Source organism: Haliotis rufescens, unplaced genomic scaffold (genome assembly GCF_023055435.1).
Source record: "Haliotis rufescens isolate VD_foot unplaced genomic scaffold, xgHalRufe1.0.p SCAF_76, whole genome shotgun sequence".
Classification (NCBI taxonomy): domain Eukaryota; kingdom Metazoa; phylum Mollusca; class Gastropoda; order Lepetellida; family Haliotidae; genus Haliotis; species Haliotis rufescens.
In genome coordinates this window covers 1,134,176-1,158,482 of record NW_025964368.1, presented here as the reverse complement: position 1 = coordinate 1,158,482, position 24,307 = coordinate 1,134,176, and the positions used below count along the sequence as shown (strand labels likewise).

General features: G+C 40.9%; 1 protein-coding gene across 5 annotated transcripts in view; it reads left to right on the top strand.

The window, feature by feature from the left end:
* Positions 1-24,307, top strand: part of LOC124133114 (E3 ubiquitin-protein ligase PDZRN3-like) — a 313,211-nt gene that overhangs the window by 237,851 nt on the left and 51,053 nt on the right. For all 5 annotated transcript variants that reach the window (XM_046497368.2, XM_046497369.2, XM_046497371.2 and 2 more), the window contains one exon: positions 6,965-7,103. In XM_046497368.2, the coding sequence (XP_046353324.2) occupies positions 6,965-7,103 (139 nt within the window). The remainder of the gene's footprint in view (positions 1-6,964; positions 7,104-24,307) is intronic.

Sequence of the window (24,307 nt, the reverse complement as noted above, 5' to 3'; positions counted from 1 at the left end):
TCCCCTTCACAAAAAATGATGATAAGTGATCGCTGATGATACAGGTGTGTCCCGCTGGCGGTATCATGATGATGTGAAGACATGTGATAACAATGTTGCATCTTTCAACTGTTATGTTGTGAAACCAAGAATGGCTTTTGTGGAATGTTCTTTGTGATAATCCAGCAGGTAACTTACCCATTGTTCTTTTGTCGCTGTCAACCATGCTGGGCTCTTTCCTTTCAAACATGCTTGATTGGCAACAAAAACATTTCAAATGCTGTGTTCAACTTTCTTCCCACAAGGGTCAGCCTTTCCACATTGATCATTTTGACAGATTTCATAATAGAAAACAGAGATAATATGAAAAGGATAGACTTCAGCTATGCTTCCGTTGGTAACAGAGAGAAGACTAGGGTGAGTAGTCAACCTTGCAGCACACCAACTCTTGTTTGATACAGTTGCTGTTTCAGCTCTTATAACCACCATTTCCATCCTTTTTAAGTCCGCAACAAGGGACTTGTGGCCGACACAATGAAGGCTGTCAGGTCTGTAATCGTTCATTCACAGGTTGTACTTCTGCATCATCAAAATCCCATTTGAGTCAGGTGTACAAAGATATGTGCTTGAAAAGTTTTGAATGAGTCAGGAAGCTTGGAACTGTTATGCTCTTTTCCCATCTGTTGTTTGCATCCTGGGCATAACTTATTCATGCATTTCATATCCAATCATAATAACTTGGATTTCGTGGTCATTGTCCGGTACTTGTGCAGATCTGATAATAGTTTGAGGTAGATCTGTTTCATTCCATTTGTCATAGAGGTAGTTGATGCTTGCTTGAATCTGCGATGTATGGCTATTTGCACTAGTGAGTATACTTGACATAATCAATAACATATTATGTTGACATTTGTTCCGTAACCTAAGAAAAGCTCTTTCTTGATATGAATATGTCGGGAAAGAGAACGATCTACAATCATTGTTAATTTACAGCATTTTATGTTTGAAAGGTCTTGTAAAGACTATTCGTTTTTAATAACATATATTTGGATATGTTACAATAAGATACAAAATCTATATGTCGAGCTAGGTTTTGTAAAGATTTATCAAGATGTTAATGTACATCAATAATGATAGAGGTTGATTAACAGCTTCCTCTGTTGATGGATGCTAGATTTGATTCATTGAAATCTGCTTTTTTTTAATAGTTTTGCAATTGATGCAACTAGCTGTTTTCGTAGTGTGTACTCTTGATGAAGTTCAATCCTTGTTGATGCACTCTTTAGCACATATCAGCAACAAAGCTGCTGCCCTTGGGTAACACTGGGGGCTATCACATAGAAAATAGAGTGTTTTAAACATGGTCTATTTCGGAAATAAAATGGCCATGTTTACTCTGTTGAATGATAGTGTTCCGTCTCAACAGACAATGCTGCTCTGCATCCCTGGGCATAAAATGCATTCAGCGTGGAACGACCGCAGGATGGTTGATAGTACGTGGCAATGAGCGATCCCCTGTAATCCCCTGTAGCTGTTGAGAACTGTTAGAGACTAGAGGATGCACTCTGTGCCATTTCGCATGATCATATCCCGTAAAAGGACATCTTGAAATAGCTGTTCATCACTGCCTCTGCGTTAGGACTAGCTTTCATGACTAAAAGACATTTTCAGGCAGCCTGAGACTGTTTTGGGATTACGTTGAGACGGACTTCATGTACGATGTCAGCAGAGAGAGAAATATGGCCGCCAGAGCCTCCCAACAAAAGGCATTCAGTTAGGGTTAGGATTGCTCCTTTGATGATCCTTAAAAAAACTGTCAGAAAGGGTCAATCGGGGCCGGACTAGCTGGATACAGATTATTTAGTAATCAGTCCTGCGACAGCACATCAAACTTGATACTTCTGCCCTATGACCTTGAGTTACATCTCTGGAAAGATTGCCTTGGAATTTTAGCGAAGATATTTGAACAATTGTACAGGCAGGTCAAAGAGCAAGTCCGACTCATAAATTATTTTGAAATATTTATTTTTAAGGGATACAGCTTCATAGGCCTGATGGTCTCAATTAATTGTCTTCACACCTTTCTCACCTAAAGACTTAGTAGGTTAAAACCTGTTAACCAACCAAATGAAGTGTCTTTTTATTTGAATTGATGAATCTATTCTGGTTCTGGAAGCTAATAATCATGAGTTTTTGTCATGTGAATTGCTGAATTAGCAAAATAACACAATGAAAAGCGTAATAATCGCCAAATCTCCAAATGACTAAAATGTACCATTTGCGCAAGTCTTCACAATTGAGACTGCTATCAATGACATCTCATAACGAGGAGATCGCAGCGTGAGTAATTTCCCCAACTTCTAAGTTTTTGCCTGAAGCTGGTTATGCTAGCATGATACCAGGGGAGCTGTAATTGGAGTGCAGTTAATACACAGGGCTGGGATTCCACCTACTGCCTTCTCACACACAAACCTTCACACATGACAAGATGGAGTATGGCAGAGCTAGACTACACTGCTTTTGTTTATTTTTTCCCTATTTTTTTCCATGTTTGTTATTAATTGTGTAGACTTTGGTTAGAGAATTTGAGAACATTATGTTCAACATGAGATAAGCAATTTGTCTGGCTTAGAAGTTATTAAAACTTGTTGAATGTTATGTGATTGTTGATGTTGCTGAAAACGTACATCCTTTTAAGATACCTATAATGAAATAAGATATACTGAGTTTTTAATTTTTTTTATTAATCTTGTATCTTAATGCTTTTAGTTTAAAGATTTATATGTAAAGGCCCTTATGAAAGACATAAAAACAAATAATGTATATCCGGATTTTAAAGTCAAGTATTTATTGATAAGCATTACTGTTTTATATATTGTCTTCATTTTAATGCCAAACTTTCAGGATAAATAAATTCTTCATGTTGTGTTTTCATCTATTTCAATACTAAAAAGAAAACCTACAGCATAAAAGGTATCATCTTGACAAGATGTCATGAATTCAGTGAATGTCATGCCATAGGTCCCTTTCAGAATTGAGAGTAGATCCTCGTCTCAGCATGGGGATGGCTTGGAGCATTCAGTCCTGCATCCTTGGCATGCTGCATATGCACAAAGCCAACTCTGAGATAGTCAGTGATGTATACCACTTAAGTACAGCTGCTTAGCGCCAAACAGATGAGGAATTGGTCGGTCATGGAACCGAGATAATGTTTATGGGTATTCTGTAGAAATTTTTGGAATGAGTGATCTGAGAGTAAATTATTTTGATTATTGGAGTATTTGGATTGAGGAGAAGTGGAGGAGGTTTTGTTAGAAACTGACTTCTCACTCTTTAAAGGGGCTGTCACTTTTTTGCAAACTGTATTATGTAATATGACGGATTTGATTTATGGGGGTGACTGCGAATCGGTAAGCTATATTGAGATTTAAATTGGTGGGACGACGGAATTGGTTCTAACTTTCTTCATTGTGAATGGTGTGGCGTGAGGGTGTTTGTAGTAATATTGTGTTGTGTCATCGTTTTGTTCTTTACTGTTAGAAGTTAAATAGCAAAACGACAAAGAGTGATTGATAATAGCAGACTGTATTTCGGAACAGGGATAGAGAGAGTTTATGATCTCTGTTCGAAATCCGACCAGACAGTTATGAGAGTGAGAAATTTTGGAGGTACCTCGAGGAAATCGGAGAATGCTATAAACAAAAGGTGGCAATCTTTTTGTCAGGGTAAGGAGCTCATCCAGGTGCAGACTAGTATTACTTATGACTTGAGGAGCACAAACTCCTCGCAACACATGGAGTTGCATTCCCATTTCCTGAGTGGAAGGACTTGGGTGATGGGTGCTTGGCTTTGTTCGTGCCATTTTGTTTTTGCCAGCGCAGCCTTGATGACCCGATCAGCATCAGTCCCGGCTGCTCACATGCCGTCAGCCCTAAACACAATGTGCGGAGTTCATGTCAGGGCAGTGCATGTTCAAAATTTACGTTACATAAAACACAGAGAGAGCACACATGGGCTTTGGAATATGTTTTGGGAAAGTATGATCCGCTTCCATAGTTTGTTTAGCAAATTTTTTGTTCAAACTTTGAAGTTTTTCTTTGATGTAAGCTTATCCAAATATGTTACATGTACAAGACGGTGTTACAATGTTAAACAGCTGCCATATATTTGACTTTGTGCCGATTGCATAATACTCTGACTCATGAACTTCTTTCTAAAAAATATGCTTATTTTTTTGCGACAATGGTATAGTGACAACACTACTGTAGACCAGTGCCCCGCCCGCATAGTAGTCCATTTTGGTAAATATTTATGGCACCTTATATCTTGTTTTAGTGGTATTGGGTAAATATTTTGGTATATTCTCCGCATGATTTATCTCCCCTTGCCATCGGCTTGAAGTATTTACAGGAAGCACCTGTCACATGACCCTGGTCTGAGATTCTCGACGGATATGATGCAGAATGTATTGTTTTGTAATGTGTGGAAGTGAAATCTACAGAGATGCAATTGGTGGAGAGTTGTTTGAAAGACAGTCTTACAACAGTCGGCCAAGAAGCAATAATTCTGGATTGGATTAGAGATCGCAGACTCGAGAGAGCTAGGCGCCCAAGAGAAGGTGCAACCGGCTTGTTCCAAATGTCACACCTTTATCCGAATGCCACACTAACACCAATAGTCCATGTGTACCGTAAAAGTTCTAAAAAGCAGACCTTTGGCATTTCTGACCCCCGAGTCTTTTTATATCCATTATCAAATGGCTTTTTAACATGAAGATTATGTACAAATAAGATATTGAATTTTACGCAGAAATGTAATAGTAAACAAATATTTGAATGTCTTTTTGGTTGTTTTTATTAAATTTGAGGATGATATCAAGATTATTTTTTCATAAAGGGTTGATGGTTTGGAGATGTGTTGATAGATACTACTCTACTTTTGATAAGGATATCCCTGTCAAAGTTGAGTGGTATATTGTGAAGGAAGAACTGATAGATAAGTGAGCTCCTTAATGTGTGTGTAGGTGGTGTCAGGTTTTACTGTAGACTTTTCTTGACTTTGTGGGAATACAATTACAGTATATTTGGTTAAGCCTGAGTCAGCATCTTATAGCCTATTGTGGTGTGAATGTCGGGCATTGTTTGTTGGTATTGACAACTTGTGTTATGACTGACAGATGACAGATTGAACATTATGGGATGGCTTGAACTCCGGAGTATGATGAAAATGGGTGAAAAAAACAGGAATGTTTTTGTAGACAGTGTGCTAAAAGAAACTGTGTTATTTGTCTGGGGAGGTGTCTGGTTGGTAGGGAGGTGTTACGTAAAGAAATCAACGGAAGTAATTGGATAAAAGCAAATACTTGCTATTAGAGGTGGGAATACTTTTGAGGAGAATAGCTTTTAATGAGCATTATATAAACCTGAATTGTGTTAGACATGTTAAAACATGTCTGATAGTTGCATTTAACAGTCACATGATACATGTACTATTGATGTTCCTGTTTTAAAAAAAGCAGTTATATAATTATTTGGACTTTGATTTAAGATGGCGTTTCAGTGTGATTCAAGATCTGACATGTTAAAGTAATTCTATACATTTATAAGGAAACACGTTTGGGAATACACAAGAATATTTATTTGCCAAAAACTGGGTATTTAATGATTCCCCAAGGAGAAGAATCTATCCTTGCTGAAAAGACGCCTGCAATAAGTGTGCTGCTTCTTCCATGAAGATTACTCATAGACGGTTTAGCTCCCCTCCCACTTGGATAAATCACATGGCACCATATTAACAAGTTGTTCCTCCAGTGGACATAAGTTGCTTCCAATCTCAAGTGATCGATTCAAATGGAAAATTATGGAAATGTTTGTGTCATGCCCAATTAGATTCCCCCGCTTGATGACCAAGTAGGGCTCGGGAGCACCATTTGTCACAAGCTATGCCACTTCCTGTCTTGGTCGACATGGAAATCGTGAACATAAATATGATTTTGTTGCCGAAATGTGTATATAAATTCCCTTTACCATGCAATGGTAGTAAGTCCTAGCCAACTTTTAATCCTGTTCTGTTCCAATGTTAAACCATTAAAATATGGGTTGGGTTAATTTGACAGCGTTTCTACGTGTTCGTGAGAGGGTATGTTTTGTCAGTGGTTGAACTGACTTTTTTATACTCGGCTGGGGAATAAACTTGCAATCTGTGACTGCAGGGTCGTTATTAGAGACCAGGAGCCTATCAAGCTCACGGACAACTGTATTAGGAAGCTATGATGTCACTTCTCTGACAAGGGCTTTTAGGCCTGTTGCTCGCCAGCTTGGAAAAAAACAATGTTGTTCACCCAGGCGTGAAAGAGAATGTGAGTTAAGGTTTTATTGGAATGGAATAGAGGCATCATTTTAATGAAACGCTGTGATGGTACAATCTTAGCAATATGAATTTCTCCAAGTGCTCCCTCCAGAGAACGAATGACCTTGGGGGCACACGCTTGTGCAATATAATTTCACCATGCATAGATCAAGTATAACAGGACTTGATATCTGTGGAGAAGTGACAGCGATACTAGCTAAATCTGTGACTGTGGCCATCGTTAATTGGATGTTCCTAAAGCAGGCCTCATCAGGGTGGGTAGCGAGCCATCCACATTGATAAACTGAGTGGCCAGAAATGGTGAAATATTGGAGTGCTATTCCAAAGCTTGATCCCTGACTTGCACGCCTCTGCTCCCCAATTTCACATCAATATTCTCATATCGGCTCGTTGCATAGTTTGACAGCTCGCAATGGTATCTCCGCCTTCATCTGATTGCGTTCTTTGTGTTGAGGAGCTGGGTGCTGCTTGGTGAATAATATTCCACTATTTCACCCGCCTTTTTAATCAGGGTGACAAAAAATTACATGTTAGCATTGATAGTCGGTATAATTAGGGAAGGGGTGGCGAGTGATGGCACTGGTGCTAGTAACAAATATGTCTTCTTGTGTTGCAGTTTATATCAACCGTCGTCACGGAGACCTGTTGCCTTCTCGCCTAGTGCTGACATGGGATTAACAGACATCGAGATGTCACACAATTTGGACTTTGACGATCCCTACTTTGATGACCGGCCGTACGAAATGGAATACGAGGTTTGTACACACTTTCCCCATCTCCCATCATCTCTTTGATTAAAATTTCATGATTCACGGACGAGGACGTGATTCATGGAAGGGACGGGTTTGATGAAGCTTTGGCTGGATTTGTCCTCGGCATGATGGAAGTGGAACTCTCCTCTCCTTCTCTCATAGCCATAACAACTGCTGAAAGAGCCCCAGTTCAATCAGAGATTCCACAAGCCTTTCTTGATCCCCCTTAGAAATCCAATACATTATTAATAGAGAATGCCAATGATTAGGAAAGCTTTCATTTGCATCCCAGCCCATCCGAAGCCCCGATGACGAGGATCAGACTTAGGATACAAGATGTTTGATCAACTGGTGGAAAAAATGGCCGATAGGATCATATTATCCCAGCGCTGGTGGAATGTTTGATAACTGCACGTCTTGGCTAACACGAGAGGGGTTGATACAATAGTTAGACAGCTCATCAGGAACAGATTATTCTTCAGCTTGTACATGATCTCAGAGTAAAAGAATAGTTTTGTATATCGATCATTTAATCGTCGGATCAAAGATCCAATATTGAATGTCGTTTGGTTTGATTTTTCTTGACAATTTGGTGCACATATTTGACAACTGATACAAGTAGATCCATCTTTCTACCTAAAGAGATACAGATTAGGATTTGGGGAAATGTAGTTTTTGATCTGAAATATCCGACTTGCCACACAAAACAAATTGCCTTTGTGGTAAATGTCGAAACGAGTTAACGAAATGTTTGTGTGTTTTACATTCACTGAATGTATAACAAATGATTTCTGTTGCTTCTTAACCAGCTTCGACCATTTGCTTTGTATTGTGTTACATTTCTTTATTGCTACAGACAAGTTGATAGAGCAATTACAGGAACCATTTGGCGGAGATTTATTGCCAGTCAGGAACCATTGTTGACAAAATACAATAAGCTGGTGGACGTTATTGAACACAGGAATGTTGTGGGGGGCTCAAAGAACAGATTCAGGACATCACACTAATTGTAATTACCGTGGCGCCGTGCCACAACCAACCTCGATTCTACTAGGTGACAAATGGTAATGACGCCTCTCCAAATAAGCACCTCACTAAACAAACATTTTTATAGGAATTACAGGAGTCAGTGCGTAATAATGTGGATACTGGGGGCTAATGGACGTTCAGTGGTCCATCTGGCGTGATGGTCAGCACGATCAATAGGTAGAGAGAGTGGACACTGCTCCACAAGGAGACAGTTATGAGCTGACCATGCAATGATGTAAGAGACAGCTGACCCCAGGCAGATAATTGTCACCTCTCCCGAAGTATTAGTATTAATAATAATGAGCATATTCATAATAAATAAAAATCCACACCCGAAAGCTTGATCAAAGTGCTACTGGTCAATGGATTAGTGTTCACTGTCATTCTCAGCTCCTTGGGCAGTATACAACCCAAGCTGCCTGTGAGGCACTAGGTTAACAGTCACATCCTACCGGGTACCCATTCACTGCTAGGTGAACAGGCATATTTTGAACAGTCGCTTGCCTTAGGAGGCCAAAAAAGGAACTGTGTCATACTTTGGTAGGGATAAGGATTATTTCAGTGTTATGTGATCAATGGGTGGTAGCTGAAAAAAGGTTCCATTATCAAACCGTGACCTTGTTTACAATAACTTATAGTCATAACAAATTGAAAGTACATAGTGAAATGGGGTAATTATGGGTGAGTCTTACTTTAGGAATTGTCATTAATTGTACACCATGGTCTTCAAGAACCTATTAATCAGTGGATGACTCATCCGACAATGATAAAGATTGGTAGTGGGCTTCCTGCTTACCGTTACATCACAATATGGCATGGGGTCTGTGAGTGCATAGGTCTGGTGCTGCCCCCTAGGGAGTCCAGAACCCAGGAATTACACAACAATATACACCAGTCAGGTCTGCCTTGCCACCCCTTGCTGTGTGAACCCACTATCTCACCCGGTACAAATGTGTGATGAGAGCTTCTTGGAGAAGAAAGCTCGGTTTGATATTGTTAAAGGGACTCCCTGACTGATTAAGGATGGTGTATGTTGTTGCAGCAGCACCAGGTGCTGCCGGAAGTGTTTGTGGGGGACTTGATCAGTTGTGATGAATGTCCTACCACACCAAGACACTAATCCCTTGGGTTTATTACCCTTGGCTCATTGACTCCCTTCACCATAATCACCCCCTCTCTCTCTGTTCATGTACCCTCTGGGGCGGTCGGGTAGCCTGGTGGTAAAAGCGTTCGTTCGTCACGCCGAAGACCTGGGTTCAATTCCCGACATGGGTACAATGTGTGAAGCTCATTTCTGGTGCACCCCGCCGTGATATTGCTGGAATATTGCTAAAAGCAGCGTAAAACCATACTCACTCACTCACTCACTCACTCACTCACTCACTCACTCACTCACTCACTCACTCACTCACTCACTCACTCATGTACCCTCCTCCCACCCGAGAACTTGGATCAAATACACTTCATCACCTCGCGAGTGAAATCCGTTTTGTATCATGTGATGATCACACCTTTCATCTTCCCTACACTCCCATCTTCTGAACCTTTCATGTTCCTTACCTTCACGCCTCTAGTTTAATGCGTTTTGCCACCCCGCTCCACCCCATTCTCATCACACCCCATGTCCCATTTATTCTTTATCCACCCATGTAAAAGGCAACTAACATGATCGGATGGTCAGGTTTGCTGTATCTCAATTGCGTAGATCGATGCTGATAGTGTCAATCACTGGATTGAGTGGTCCAGACTCAATTTTTTACAGACCGCCATCCTATAGCTTGAATATTGCTAAGTGTGGCATTAAACAACAAATAAACAAAACAAAACTTCCTTTCCTTGCAACCCCATACCCCACATAATCCTTGATCCAACCCAATTCTACCTTTCCCTACCCTTGACATCTCTCCAGGCAACCCCACCCCCCACCCCCTTATGTAGCCCCCATCCCCCCTTTTCCTCCCCTCCCTTTTCTCCCCTCCTCTCTCTCTCTTTTCCCCACCACCCCCCACCCCCCACCCCCACCCCCTCCCTGTTCATTAGGTAGCTGGCACAAGCCTAGGCCTGGTAATATATGTCTTACATAACCTATCTACAGATGTTTACACTGTCCGAGGTGAAAGGTCCGAGCTTCAGAGGGGGTGGGACATTTGGCATGTAAACTGAGAAATATCTTGCAGTTCTGGCTGTTTGAAGTTTAATTGTGGTGATTATCCTAAATATACCCACACAATCAATCTTCTGTTGGTTAGTCCTTGAAATACAAGAAATGGAACACCTGGCTGTAGCTAATTCTGACACTCTTCTGTTACCAAGGTCATACGAGTGGTAGTGGGGTAACAATCAGCAATACATATCGTATCACAATATGAGGCCCATGATACAATACATTGATTTACAACCCCTGTATCATGATACATACAATATGTTTCATTACAATTTATATTGGTGGAAAAACGAATAATAACAGAAACTGTTCACCCACCAGCTTACGCGGATTCTCTAGTATTTCATGGTTTGGAAATAAATAGCATAACATTCACAGCGCCCTCTTCCAATATGTTTCTGCCCTACAATATCCCATCTTTGATCAGACCCATGAAGATCCAGGGTAGAATAGGTCTACAGCAACCCATGCTTGCCGTAAAAGGCGACTACGCTTGTCGTAAAAGGCAACTAACGGGATCGGGTGGTCAGGCTCGCTGACTTGGTTGATGCAAGTCATCGGTCCCAACTGCTTGGATCGATGCTCATGTTGTCAATCACTGGATTGTCTGGTCCAGACTCGATTATTTACAGACCGCCGTCATATATCTTGAATATTGCTGAGTGCGGCGTTAAACAACAAACCAAACCAAACCAAAAAACATCTTTGATCTCTGATATTACTTAACAAATGATTCGGGTTGTGATTCACCTGCAAAAACAAAGAATATCAACTCATGAAATAAAGGCTCTGTATCGGGATACAAATCATATCACACACATAGTATTGGGATATGTATCGTATCATTACACGTCTAGTGTCATGATGCTCTACACAATATACATGTTAACACATGGGGGTAGCCTAGTGGTTAAAGCGTTCGCTCATCACGCCGAAGGCCCGGGTTCGATTCCCCACATGGACATAATGTGTGAAGCCCATTTCTGGTGTCTTCCCCACGCCCCCCGTGATATTGCTGGAACAATGCTAACAGCGGCGTAAAATCATACCCACTCTCTATATCGATTGGTTTCATCAATTAATCCCTTCCATTTATCAACAGTGTCAAAACACCCGGTCTGACAGCAACCCCAGGTCCCAGCATTAAGTATATCCGTTGCTAGGATTCTTTGTCTCATTCCAATCCCCGTTATAACCTAAAAAAATACCAATCTAATAAAACCCAGTAAGCTACATCCATCTAATTGGCGATTGCTTAACTGGAAACAATTTTTGAATCAATATAGAGAATTAGTGGGAAGTATTTTATCAGTGTTGCTATGAGCAGGACAACATTTGGCTTGAGATGATGGAATTATGCTCCTGGCTGTTTCCCCAACTGTTGCATCATGGGATGAGGCTCTTGATTCATTCAGCTAATGAGAGAAAAGTAAATAGTCGTGGTCGGTCACAAACACAGATGTATTGTTCTCTAAATAAGCTAGGTTCCTTCATCCATTGAAATGCCAGATGTTATCAAAACAATCCCCCCACTGCTTTATCCGACATGTTTTTGTATTAGATAAAGCTATTTGACTTCAGTGCGATATGAAATTTATCAGGCTCTTGGTAATAGGGTATTTGATTGAAGTCGTATCAGTTTGAAACTCTTCAATCATGGCTTGCATTGTTTTATGTAAACCATAAGAAATAAATTATCTCTGTTATGACATGAATCATGTTTCTGATATGATGCGTGAATGAAATTCTGTGATGGGTTGAAGCAATATTAGTTGGAAGGAAAGTGGTATTTGATCAAATGTCACCTGATACTACCCACAATTCCACTTCCACCCCACCCGCCTTCTTTCCTCTTCAGAATAACATGGCCTCCACTTCCACATGGGAGAAATGCTTTTTCACATATTGTTAGCTTTTCGGACATTCAGTGAGGTAGTTTTTTCACGTGCAAACCACATGCCGTACAAGTCCGTCATATTTGAGGTCTATTTGTATGTTGATAGCTGCTATGGTTTGGAATACTGCTGTTTAATTCTGTACAGTCATGTGTTGGCGGTCTATGTTTCGATAGCGGCAGCTTGCTCCGAAGAATGAACATGGAACCTTGAAAAAAATGTTTCTCCCAGATCCTGGACGCTCTCTGCCTCGCGAGCACATGGAGCTAGTTCAGGATCTGTAATTTTTCACCAATTATTGGCAGAAGGATTAGGTAAAAGATATTCTAGAGCTTTAGGAAGAGCAGTTTTGTGGATTATTATGTGTGGTTTGCTGTTTGTTCTAATCGAGGCCATTAAACAAGATGATCCTTCGTCTAACGGAACGCTGATGCTTGGAACGTGATTCTTGTTTTAGCCTCAATTTGACGTTTCGGTTTCCAATCCATCGGAGAGAGATGTTTTGCCGATACTTTTAGCCACTCTTCAGATTTGAAGACAGGAAGGGAAGCCCCTCAGTTTACAATGCTGTATTGATTCATCAACAACCTGCAGACTGCTCGCTGTGCTTTCAACGTCTTTAAACTTTTGAGGCTTCGTAAAAGAAAAACGTCCTCTGAGAATCAAATAACGTCAAAACGAGAAAGTTTAAATCAATTGTTCCACTTCTTTTGTGTCATTTAGTCTTTCAAAACCTGAAATAGACCAAATCAAAGGGCAAAGAGAAAATAATTCAATGTTTTGGGTTGCATTTTGCTTGAAAATATTTTTATATCTAATTCAACAGAAAATCATATAGATTTGCACACCCGAGTGGAAATAACAGCAAGAGAATGCACTTCTGATCCGGCGAATGTGGAATCCCAAGGACATTGCGGAAGCAATTATAAAATTTGGTCTTGTTTCTTCACGTCTCGTTTTCCTAGAACAAAGTGAAAGTAGCCATTTGTTCATCTCTGTTTCAACTCTTGACCTTCATTCATGGAAATGTGTAAATCAGCCCCCCAACTACTGGCGTCAATTACGCCATTTATTCACACCTGTGACGGAGAACAATAGCTGAAGCTGTCCGCAAGTAAATTATTTAAAGTGTAACTATATGTCACAAGTCTGCGTTCAAGTAAAGGTTCCATCCTTCCTTTGTAATCCTTTGTAATTCTTGTTGACACGGTAACGGCTTAGATGAAACTCGATTAATGACGCCAACACAGATTAGTCTGGTCGAACATGAATATATATATACCGGTATGTGTTAACACATTAAACCTATTTGATCCTTGAAAAACTAATAACATGAAATACAATTTACATTACGCTCGAGTTGGTTATAGGTGAGTGTGATTATTTGACCAAAATAATTAGTATGATATATGGTAGAGTTGCAAAATAAGTTTTTTTGAGTAATTTGAAAAAAAAATCAAATTTCAGTCTTGTAGAAACTCATGTCTGTTCTGGCATTTGGGTTGTGGGGAATATTCTTCCAATTTTCTTCTAAATTTGTGAACTGTGAGTGTGTAGTATGGGGGCACCTGTTCTCCTGTTCTGGAGGTTGACACTTTGATAAACTTCCTCATTGTAATGAGATGGGGAACAAGCTCTGGCGGTGGGGGACTGTAATTAGGAATGCACACATGTTGGCCATTTCCTACAGCATATATAACCGCATTAGTTTATTTGTCAAGTCTATTTGTCATGCAATATCGCCGATACTTGCTCTACTGAAATCTGTTTGATCGGGGAAACATGAAGCAGAAAGTATGTCGATCATGTTTACATTTTAAATGTCACGTAGGTTTCTTATGTTTGTGCTTTTTAAATGGTAGTCGAGAAAATGGATGATTCTTTCAGATTGCCTTATCAAGAGTATATTTCAACACACTGACTTGGTCTTAGCCCCATTCCAAGCCATCTTAGCATGTCACGAAGACTTCGGTTACACTTAAGACTTACGATGGTGTAAGGCTACAACTATCGTTATTTCAACACAGACTTACGATAGTGGTAGTGCTACGATGGCGTAAAGCTATAACTATTGTAACTTCAACACAGACTTACGATAGTGGTAGTGCTACGATGGCGTAAAGCTATAACTATTGTAACTTCAACACAGACTTACGATAGTGGTAGTGCTACGATGACGTAATGCTACAACTATCGTAATTTCAACACAGACTTACGATAGTGGTAGTGCTACGATGGTGTAGTGTTACAACTATTTTAACTTCAACACAGTCTTAGGATAGTGTTACTGCTACGATGGCGTAAAGCTACAACTATTGTATCTTCAACACAGACTTATGATAGTGGTTGTGCTACGATGGTGTAGTGCTACAACTATTGTAACTTCAACACAGTCTTAGGATAGTGTTAGTGCTACGATGGCGTAATGCTGTAACTATCATAACTTCAACACAGACTTAAGATAGTGTTAGTGCTACGATGGCGTAATACTGTAACTATCATAACTTCAACACAGACTTAAGATAGTGATAGTGCTACGATGGCGTAATGCTGTAACTATCATAACTTCAACACAGACTTATGATAGTGGTTGTGCTATGATGGCATAATGCTGTAACTATCATAACTTCAACACAGACTTAGGATAGTGGTTGTGCTACGATGGCGTAATGCTGTAACTATCATAACTTCAACACAGACTTAGGATAGTGGTTGTGCTACGATGGCGTAATGCTGTAACTATCATAACTTCAACACAGACTTAGGATAGTGGTTGTGCTATGATGGCGTAATGCTGTAACTATCATAACTTCAACACAGACTTAGGATAGTGGTTGTGCTATGATGGCGTAATGCTGTAACTATCATAACTTCAACACAGACTTAGGATAGTGGTTGTGCTATGATGGCTTATGCTATAACTGTCGTAATTTCAACATTAACTTATGCTTGTGCTACGATGACTTTGTGTAACAAGGTTCTGGCATTGATCATAAGTTAAATTCTTTTACAAGAGGCCACTGAATCATCAGCTACTGAGACACCAGCACTCCTTGATAAAACAGTTGCGATGACCTCCTACATGTTGTTTATGAGAGACGTTTAGGTGGGCTTCTTGTGTATTGAATTGAAACAGTAATGGAGCCGTATCTCTTGCAAATTGATGCATAGAAGCATTAAACATGTCTGCCCTTGAAGAAACATGAACAAATCTCGGAGTTACAAATCAACTTTCAGTCCAGGGATGCTGTCATTTTCCGACAATCAATGTCAGTTTGCTCCTTGTTTCCCTCCAAACCGCCATTTTCATTTCATTATTTCATTACAAGAACCAATAAAAGCAGCCTGTTTGATTGGCCCGGGGAGCCCTCTCCTCTGATTGGCCTGTTCAGCTGTCTCACAACTTTATCTAACTGCGGCTTGTCACATGACGAGAGAGCATAATTTGATTGGCTGGGCTTGACAGCTATAGCTCATATGACGTAACCTCGTTAGGTAATTGTGTAACACTGCCCTATGATGATAGGGTTACGAATTACCTCCAATATTAATAACATAATGTTCAACTAAAATAATGGCACTTCAAAAAGAGAATTATCTGAACAAGATTGAACAAATCAAAACGTGGAATTGTCAGTGTGATGGGTTCCCTTGAAATACATCATTCGGAATCCCGATCAAAAGTTTTTCATATGTTGCTGTAAAAAATAAGGGATCAGCTATCAAGGATGGTGTTTTGAACGAATATTTCATGAACCCAAAACTTTCTAGAGATTTTTTAAGAATTGACAATATTTTATGTGTTTGTGGAGGTATAAATGTTATACAACTGTGCACACTAAGCCTGCGTAAATAAATTGTCAACAATAATAGCTTCACAGCCTGCAAATTTAATCATTAACACACAAAAAATGAACAATACAAAATCATTACATCATTCAGCGCAATAATTCAACACATTAGCCCCACTATTTTCCGCCAATTAACAAACGGAAGCCCATTAGTGGGTGTGGCCTAATGTGTTTTTTTGTTTATGGAAACATGAATGTTGTTTGTTATCTTGGTTAGCCAATCAAATGCCCCGGAAACACTTGCAATTTATTATTCGGTAATTTTGTAACACAAGATGCCATCTTTCTGCTGCATATCTTTTTTAATTGACTTAAACGTTTTTGCCAAAAGTATCAGTAAAAAGTTACCTTAAGTAATTTGATGTCAATGTCTAAATATGTCTGTTCCCTAGTATATTTTCTGTGGTATATTTTCACTATTATTGTGTTGATATTCAAAAGACAGCACCAAGTTGTATAGCAGGTAAAGTGTAGCTGGGAGTAAGGAACGTGTTTCCAACCAGGGTAGAAGCAAGTGCAGCGCCAACACATGTTCCAAATTAGTGTCAAATTCTTGAAAATGTCAACCTGCATTGTCAAATGGACATTTTGACGGAGTTTGGCATCCACCATCACCTTGGTTATCCAGTAATGGAGGTAATGCGCATTCAGACATACTTGGACGGGGTATGCAGTTGTACACATGTGGAGACAACACAGTCAAGGTCTTTAAGTTGTCGTGCAGGAAACGTGAAATTCGACCTGTTGAGGAAGCTGGAGAAAATTGTAACAATTTCAGACACCTGTTCATGGTGCATTCGAAGCCACGGTATGATTCTTATTTCCGAAGTATGCATAGACAAATGTTTTTTAAAAGTTCGTTCACGACTTGGTGCTGGCCACATCAGGTTGTCATTAGAATCGTTGATGCAAACACAATGAGGATGGAGATCCTGATGGTGGGGATCTACAGGTGGTGGCAGCTCCATGCTTCCTGGGGTAGGATAGGATTTAGGATTTTAAAGGTTTACCTTTCAATTATTAGGGTTATGTCTTTCATCAGCATTCTCAAGGTTAGGTGGGTTAGCTTGATGGCGAGGAAAAACCTACCTATTTTAAATTGGCGTTATATCCTACTCAAAACAAGTTGAAGAATGCCGGATGTTTTTATATGACTATAGTTATGTCTTGGGATGTTATGGGACACCAAAAATGGGTTTCACACATTGTACCCATGTAGAGAATTGAACCAGGGCCTTCAGTGTGATAAGGGAACACTTTAACCACTAGGCTACCTTACCACCTATACATAGTCATATGAAAATATCGGGTGTTCTTTAACTTCTTTTGTGTGGTATATATACACATGAAAAGAAGTAAGGGAAGTTGAGATCCTGTATCTGTCAGTGCTGCATCAGTAACATGTCAGCCATATTGTAGAGGACAACAAGAAAGGTCCCGATCCTGTTAGTCGCCTTTTAATGCAAGCATGGGTTGCTGAAGACCTATTCTACCCCCAATTACTAACAAGTCTGAACACGTGTGTACACTTTCTTGCAATGTTTCTGTGTCTTTTGCTGTGAGGATTTAGGGTCTGAAATAGAAACTTGAAAAGGAGCGGATAGCATTATTTTCAGTAATCTCCGACCCCAGTAGCAAACTGTCTCATATCAAGTGTATTGGTTGAGGGAGACTCTGGACATCTTAAGAGCATTATGCAAACACCCCCTATCTAGTCCATATCTCTAAGCCTGGAGTGTTCAGGGGTTTACTCCTTCAGTTTGAAGTGTGTTACATAGTTGACACCGGCCTATCTGACACCCAAGGGGTTAACATCTGACATGTAAGTGGTTAACAAGCTTGGCTACTGATGTCTGGCAGGTCCTAGACTGAGTGGTCAGTTTTTATCACAGATGCCAGTACAGGTGGACATCTTGATACGACATTTGGTTATCTCCGGCTTTGCCAGCTTAATGATATTTAGCTCATTAGACCCCTGCTAGGCTACTTATAGCTCAAGAGGGCCAGCCGTCTTTTATAGTGGACTGGATTTGAGGGCATATCACTGAATGAAATTTTCTAAGAATCTTTTATGAAGATTCAGATGTCAATCTTGGGGTGGTTCAGCGTGTTGATTATTTGAGATGGTTTAATGCCACTTTGAGCCGTGTTTCAGTTGTATCTGATCATGTCAGCTTCATGTGAGAGGAAGGCTTATAAATGATGCAGGTCAAATGTTCCAACTTTCATGGAACCCATGAGTGCTGACAACCAAGGATCTAGATCAGGCTTAGTCTGGGATTTACACCCATGACCTGTCAGATCCTGGCATAGCTAAGGGGCAAAACTCTTGCACTGTTGTGTCCGACCAAATTGTGGTGCATTAGACCACTGGCCCACCTGAACCTGGTGACCTGAATGTTTGCACCACTGGACACATTTACCTCTGGTGACTGAAATGTTTGCACCACCGGCCCACCTGAACCTGGTGACCTGAATGTTTGCACCACTGGGCCACCTGTGCCCTGTGACCTGAATGTTTGCACCACTGGCCCACATGAACCTGGTGACCTGAATGTTTGCACCACTGGGCCACATTTACCTCTGGTGACTGAAATGTTTGCACCACCGGCCCACCTGAACCTGGTGACCTGAATGTTTGCACCACTGGGCCACCTGTGCCCTGTGACCTGAATGTTTGCACCACTGGCCCACATGAACCTGGTGACCTGAATGTTTGCACCACTGGGCCACATTTACCTCTGGTGACTGAAATGTTTGCACCACCGGCCCACCTGAACCTGGTGACCTGAATGTTTGCACCACTGGGCCACCTGTGCCCTGTGACCTGAATGTTTGCACCACTGGCCCACATGAACCTGGTGACCTGAATGTTTGCACCACTGGGCCAAATTTACCTCTGGCCCAACTGCGCCCTGCGACCTGAATGTTTGCCAACCAAGATAACAGGTAGGATGTGCCAGCATGCACCTGTGGACATCGGGAAACAACTTGCACACAACCAGCACAGGTTCCTACCTGGCTGATATCCCAATCATACACATTTATACCTTTGTACTCTGGCTATCAATCAAGCATGGAGCCATTAGTACCCAGAAGCAAACATCTTTTTTCCGGCCGTGATACGGCAGTGCTGGCTGTGTTATCACCGTGGTGCATCAAGCAAAGTTAATGTGACTACAGCAGTGTTTGATATTAAAATCTGCAGGTGGCTAATTAAACCAGTAATATGAAACATCAGATTTATTTGTAACTCGTAAACATGCTGTGGCACCTGTGTGAGGGATGATTCTTGTCTTGGATGTGAGTTGGTGTGAGTGGACCTCATCTAGATGGTTCTGTTTGCAAGATAGGCTATCTAAAGGAGCGTAGGTAACCATGTTCTGTTTGGTTTATAAACTTATTCTTTCATGAATAAAGTCGTCTGCAGTGATATTGCTGCAGATATGTTGTAACGAGGAGCCTCATGTTGTAGATATGGACTGTGCTCGGAAATGAGTAGGATAGGTGTTCTTAGATGTTAAATTATTGTCTATTTTGAGGACTTTGCTAATGGGGCACGGGCTTCAGGTGTAGTGCTCTGGCATTACAGATGTGAGCAGATATTTAGATCTAACTTTATGCATCCTCCCCCCTCCCCTCCCTCCCCACTGTCCTTTTGGGAAGTGCTCCAATAATATATGGGAAGAAAGGAGGGAGGACCTGATCACCACACACCATTCCCTCTCTTCCTTGTGCCTCACCCTCCCTCTTGACCTGCTGCCTGTCCCCACATGCTCCTGGGGAATTGTCCTTCTGTAAGTGGGGAGAGACGCAACCCCACCCCCACCCCTCCCCCCTTCTCTTGCTCTCCCTCCTACCCCTCCTGACATACTGCCTGTCCCCACATGCTCCTGGGGAGGTGTCCTTCTGTCTGTGTGGAAGGACCTGGAAAACCCCTTTTCCTCTCCTTCATCCTATCCTCTCCCCCTCCTGACAAACACATGTTCCTGGGGATGTGATAGAAGTGAGAATAGATCTGGACACACCCCTCCATCTCCCCTCCCTTACTGCCTGCCCCCACAGGCTCCTGGGGAAGTGCTTTGTGAGATACCTGGACACACACCTCCCCATCCCACCACTCCCCCCTCCCCCTCCCTTCCTTCCCCTCCTTCCCCTCCCATGCTGCCGTCCCCTCACGCTCCTGGGGAAGTGCTTTGCTGTAGTATGTGTGGGGAGAGACCTGGACACTTCCGTTATTGTCATTCAGCCATGGCAAGTGTGAAGCCCTGCCACCAGAGTTCTGTACAAATGTCACTTGTGAAAGGAGATGACTGTGTTGACATGTTTTCAGAAAATTCTTGGAATATTCCTTGTGACTGAAATTGTTATTAGCAGGAAGTGCATGCTATTAAAGCTGTGACACTCAACCTGTCCAAATCTGTTGCTAGGGGAGTGGTGTTGAGGAATTCTACACACTCCTCCTGCCTCGGGAAGTGCTGAGTTAGGAGTGTCAACAGGAGCATAACAGCATCATATTAGTGGTCAACACAATTTGACATTGAGGTGGAAAAAATATTTTTGACTGAGACTCGTTGAACTTTTGACACTGAGAGAAATCTGAGACTGTATTGTAAAGATTTCTTACCAGATGCACCTTGTGAAAATACTATTACATTCTTATTTATTTTTCTTGTTTGGCTCGCTGCTCTTTGGAGTATGTCTTCCATGTTGTCAAAGAATTTTGTCTTGTGTTTTGAATTCTGAACAGTGTATTGAAAACATGAAAATATCCTTGCTGTGAAAAAGTTCACTTAAACAAGGTGCACAATATTACCCCAAGTAGTGCCTGTCCTCATTAGCACCTGTACCTGGGTCAGGTGTAGGTATACCTGTCCTCGTTAGCACCTGTACTTCTGTCAGGTGTAGGCATACCTGTCCTCATTAGCACCTGTACTTTGGTTAGGTGTAGATATACCTGTCCTCATTAGCACCTGTACTTTGGTCAGGCATAGGTATATCTGTCCTCGTTAGCACCTGTACTTTGGTCAGGCATAGGTATATCTGTCCTCGTTAGCACCTGTACTTTGGTCAGGTATAGGTATATCTGTCCTCGTTAGCACCTGTACTTTGGTCAGGCATAGATATATCTGTCCTCGTTAGCACCTGTATTTGAGTAAGGAGCTAGGTAAACCTGTCCCTATGAACACCTGTAGTTGGCTAGGCGTACTGAGGCCTCGTGGTGGTTCTACCTGTCCTCCGTTACCCGTCAGCACTGTTCCATGAGGTGGGTTGAGTAAAGAGAATCTGCGATGTGTATTCTACATAGGTTAGATGTACACTACCACCTGTGTGGCTATTGTGCTGAGTTGACAAGAATGTGGGGTATTGTTCCTGGGCTCGAGTGTATGGGGGGCACCGACAGAATAGGAACCTCATGTGCCGGCAAGGAATCACTCCAGCACTTGTTAATGATTGCCAATTATGTAACAATGAACACACCTTTGTTTCTTTTGTTGCTTGTATTTGCGTCAGGTAGAGAAACATTCTATTGCAGATTGCTTTTGTAGTTCAGCAATTATCAGATTGGAATGTTCACATTCATGTTTTGTCTACTGAGATTGATATTAAGTTGATTCAGTCAGTACAACAAATTTGCTAGCAGATATTTACTAGGTCATGTTAAACCAATGATCTTAGCGCTGTGACTGTCATTGCGCTCCTAGCTCTAAGATCATGTCTTTTTCAAGATTTTCTTGAACACGGCCAAGAACTAAACAAAGGTAACGCAGTTCTTGACGCTAATATGTAACAGAAATGTCATATATTTGGCTGCACATTTAGCACTGACATCTTTATTGGAGAGATCACAGAGTCTTTATATCAGCATCTATCACTGCAAATAACAGCAAGCTCTAGGAGGAAATAAGGAGAGGTTTTCATGCAAAACGATATAGTTTGTGAAACAAAGTATTAAATAATGATGATTGTCCAACCCTATCAGGCATGTTACACAATGATGAATCGGGTCTTGCTGGCCCCACCATTAGCGTCAGCACAGGGCCCCTAATGCCATCACAGCCTTGGAGGGGCTGACTCAGTTGCCATCCGTCAAGCCTCTCTTCAAGGATTCAGACGGAGATTTGCCAGCCATATTATATATTTGGAAGATGGAGATTTAATGATGTTTTATGAGACTCATTTGTTGATATTCCTGTTAAACTCTTGTTCTTCATCTCCTGAGATGTGCCCAATGTAGATGTGGCTTGTGTGAGGGATGGTTTATTTCAATATTAATTTATGGTTTTTTGTTCATGAAAATATTTATAGTATTTTCTGACATTTGAAATCTGTAAATGTTTTGTCATGCTATTTGAGCTTTTTGTGTGATTTTAAAAAAATTGAAAGTTTTTGAATTCTTCGATGATTGATTGACATTCAAGTACATTTTATTATGTTTCTTTCTCAAACCAAAGAAATAAAATCAAGACATTTTTTCTTAAAAAATCTCATCCTTCCTTGTCATGAATGTCCATGCTTGGCAGACCAAATGTACTTTGTGACAAACTGTGACTGCTACATTGCCGCAAGTAGTCACATGACGTCTATATATGGCATGGAAGCATTCTCTGGTAGAGCAGGAACTGAGGCTGGCCATACCTACAAGACTATGCTTTTAGCCAACACTATTTCTAGTATCGCCCAATTAGTGCAACATCTTCCCCAACTCTTGAAGCCATACCTCGATATAAGAAGGCTGGACGAGCTCCTTCAATATAACATGAACAAAAGATGAAAAAACCCCATTTTTTTTAAATATTCATCAGGCCTAAGAAACAACCTGATCTTTTTATGGTCTCGGTATCGGAGTTCTGATAAGAAGTTTTAGATAATCCTATTTAAAGATAGGGACATGCATATATTTAGCACAGTTTCTATTCGAGAATGCATAATTTGTAAACCCATACTTGTTGACTGTGACAGTGTGTAGTTCTAAGCACCAGAAGGTGTTTTAAGCCACGCTCAATATAAGCCTTCTCTTAGTTCTATTGAGGGACGGTCTGGTAGCCTAGTGGTTAAAGCATTCCCTCGTCATGCCGAAGACCCGGGTTCAATTCCCGACATGGCTACAATGTGTGAAGCCCATTTCTGGTATTGCTGGAATATTGCTAAAAGCAGCGTAAAACCATACTCACTCACTCACCTCTTTCCTTTGATTAGAATACTTTTATAAGTATTTGATGTATATTGCCTTTTGATGACCATGATATTATATATGTATATTGTTAACTTGTAGAGAGCTTACAAGGTTCTGATGAGTTTGTGTTTATATGTGAGCAGAGATCAGTTGACTCGCTTTGACTTGAGGGGCAGTCGGGTAGCCTAGTGGTTAAAGCGTTCGCTCGTCACGCCGAAGACACGGGTTCGATTCCCGACATGGGTACAATGTGTGAAGCCCATTTCTGGTGTCCCCCGCCATGATATTGCTGGAATATTGCTAAAAGCGGCGTAAAATCAAACTCACTCACGCTTTGACTTGACACAACCTTCTGTAGCGTGATGGCCGACTGCTGACTGGGAACAATACTGTTGTTGGAATAACCCAGGATTAATAGGACCTCAATAGGCTCTTTTTTTAAAATTATCTTTTCATCAGTTTAATATGAATTATTGTTTCACATGAAAACAAAATTGAATCTGGTGTAAAACTAAAGAAGATTAATTTTTGGTATTTTGGAGATCGCGTGTTATGAGAAATATATGTTAGTTGAAGCGAGAATGTATTTAGGCTTTCCATCTTAATGTAATGCCAGCATTAGGACCATAAAACCATGAGCTGTAGGTGATCTAATTTTATTTCCTATCAATGCTGCAAATGTTATTGATGTTATCGTGTAATCTGTTGATTAAGATCTCTTTCAAGGATTTGAGATGCTCTGGTTTGCTGAAAGATGTAATAACACCAATTTGACAGTAATTGGTGCTTGATGCAAGTCTGTACTAGATACACCCGAATATTGTTGAAAGCGATGGCGTCTCGTGGGAGATTACGTTGCGGTAGTTTATTTGTATGTCTGTCTATGCAAGATTGTAGCTTTTTTTGTCAAAGTACTGAGAGACAGAACTGTTTTTTTGCAATTATTTTGGTTTATTTTATTGAGAAGACTCTTTGGATAGAGGCAGCGATTGTCATCAATACCATCAGATAACATGGTCGTACTTTGTATATTTGGTACTGTCGTGAGCTTGTTTCTTTGGTGTTAGTTATGGCGGTGAAAGTAGGCCTTC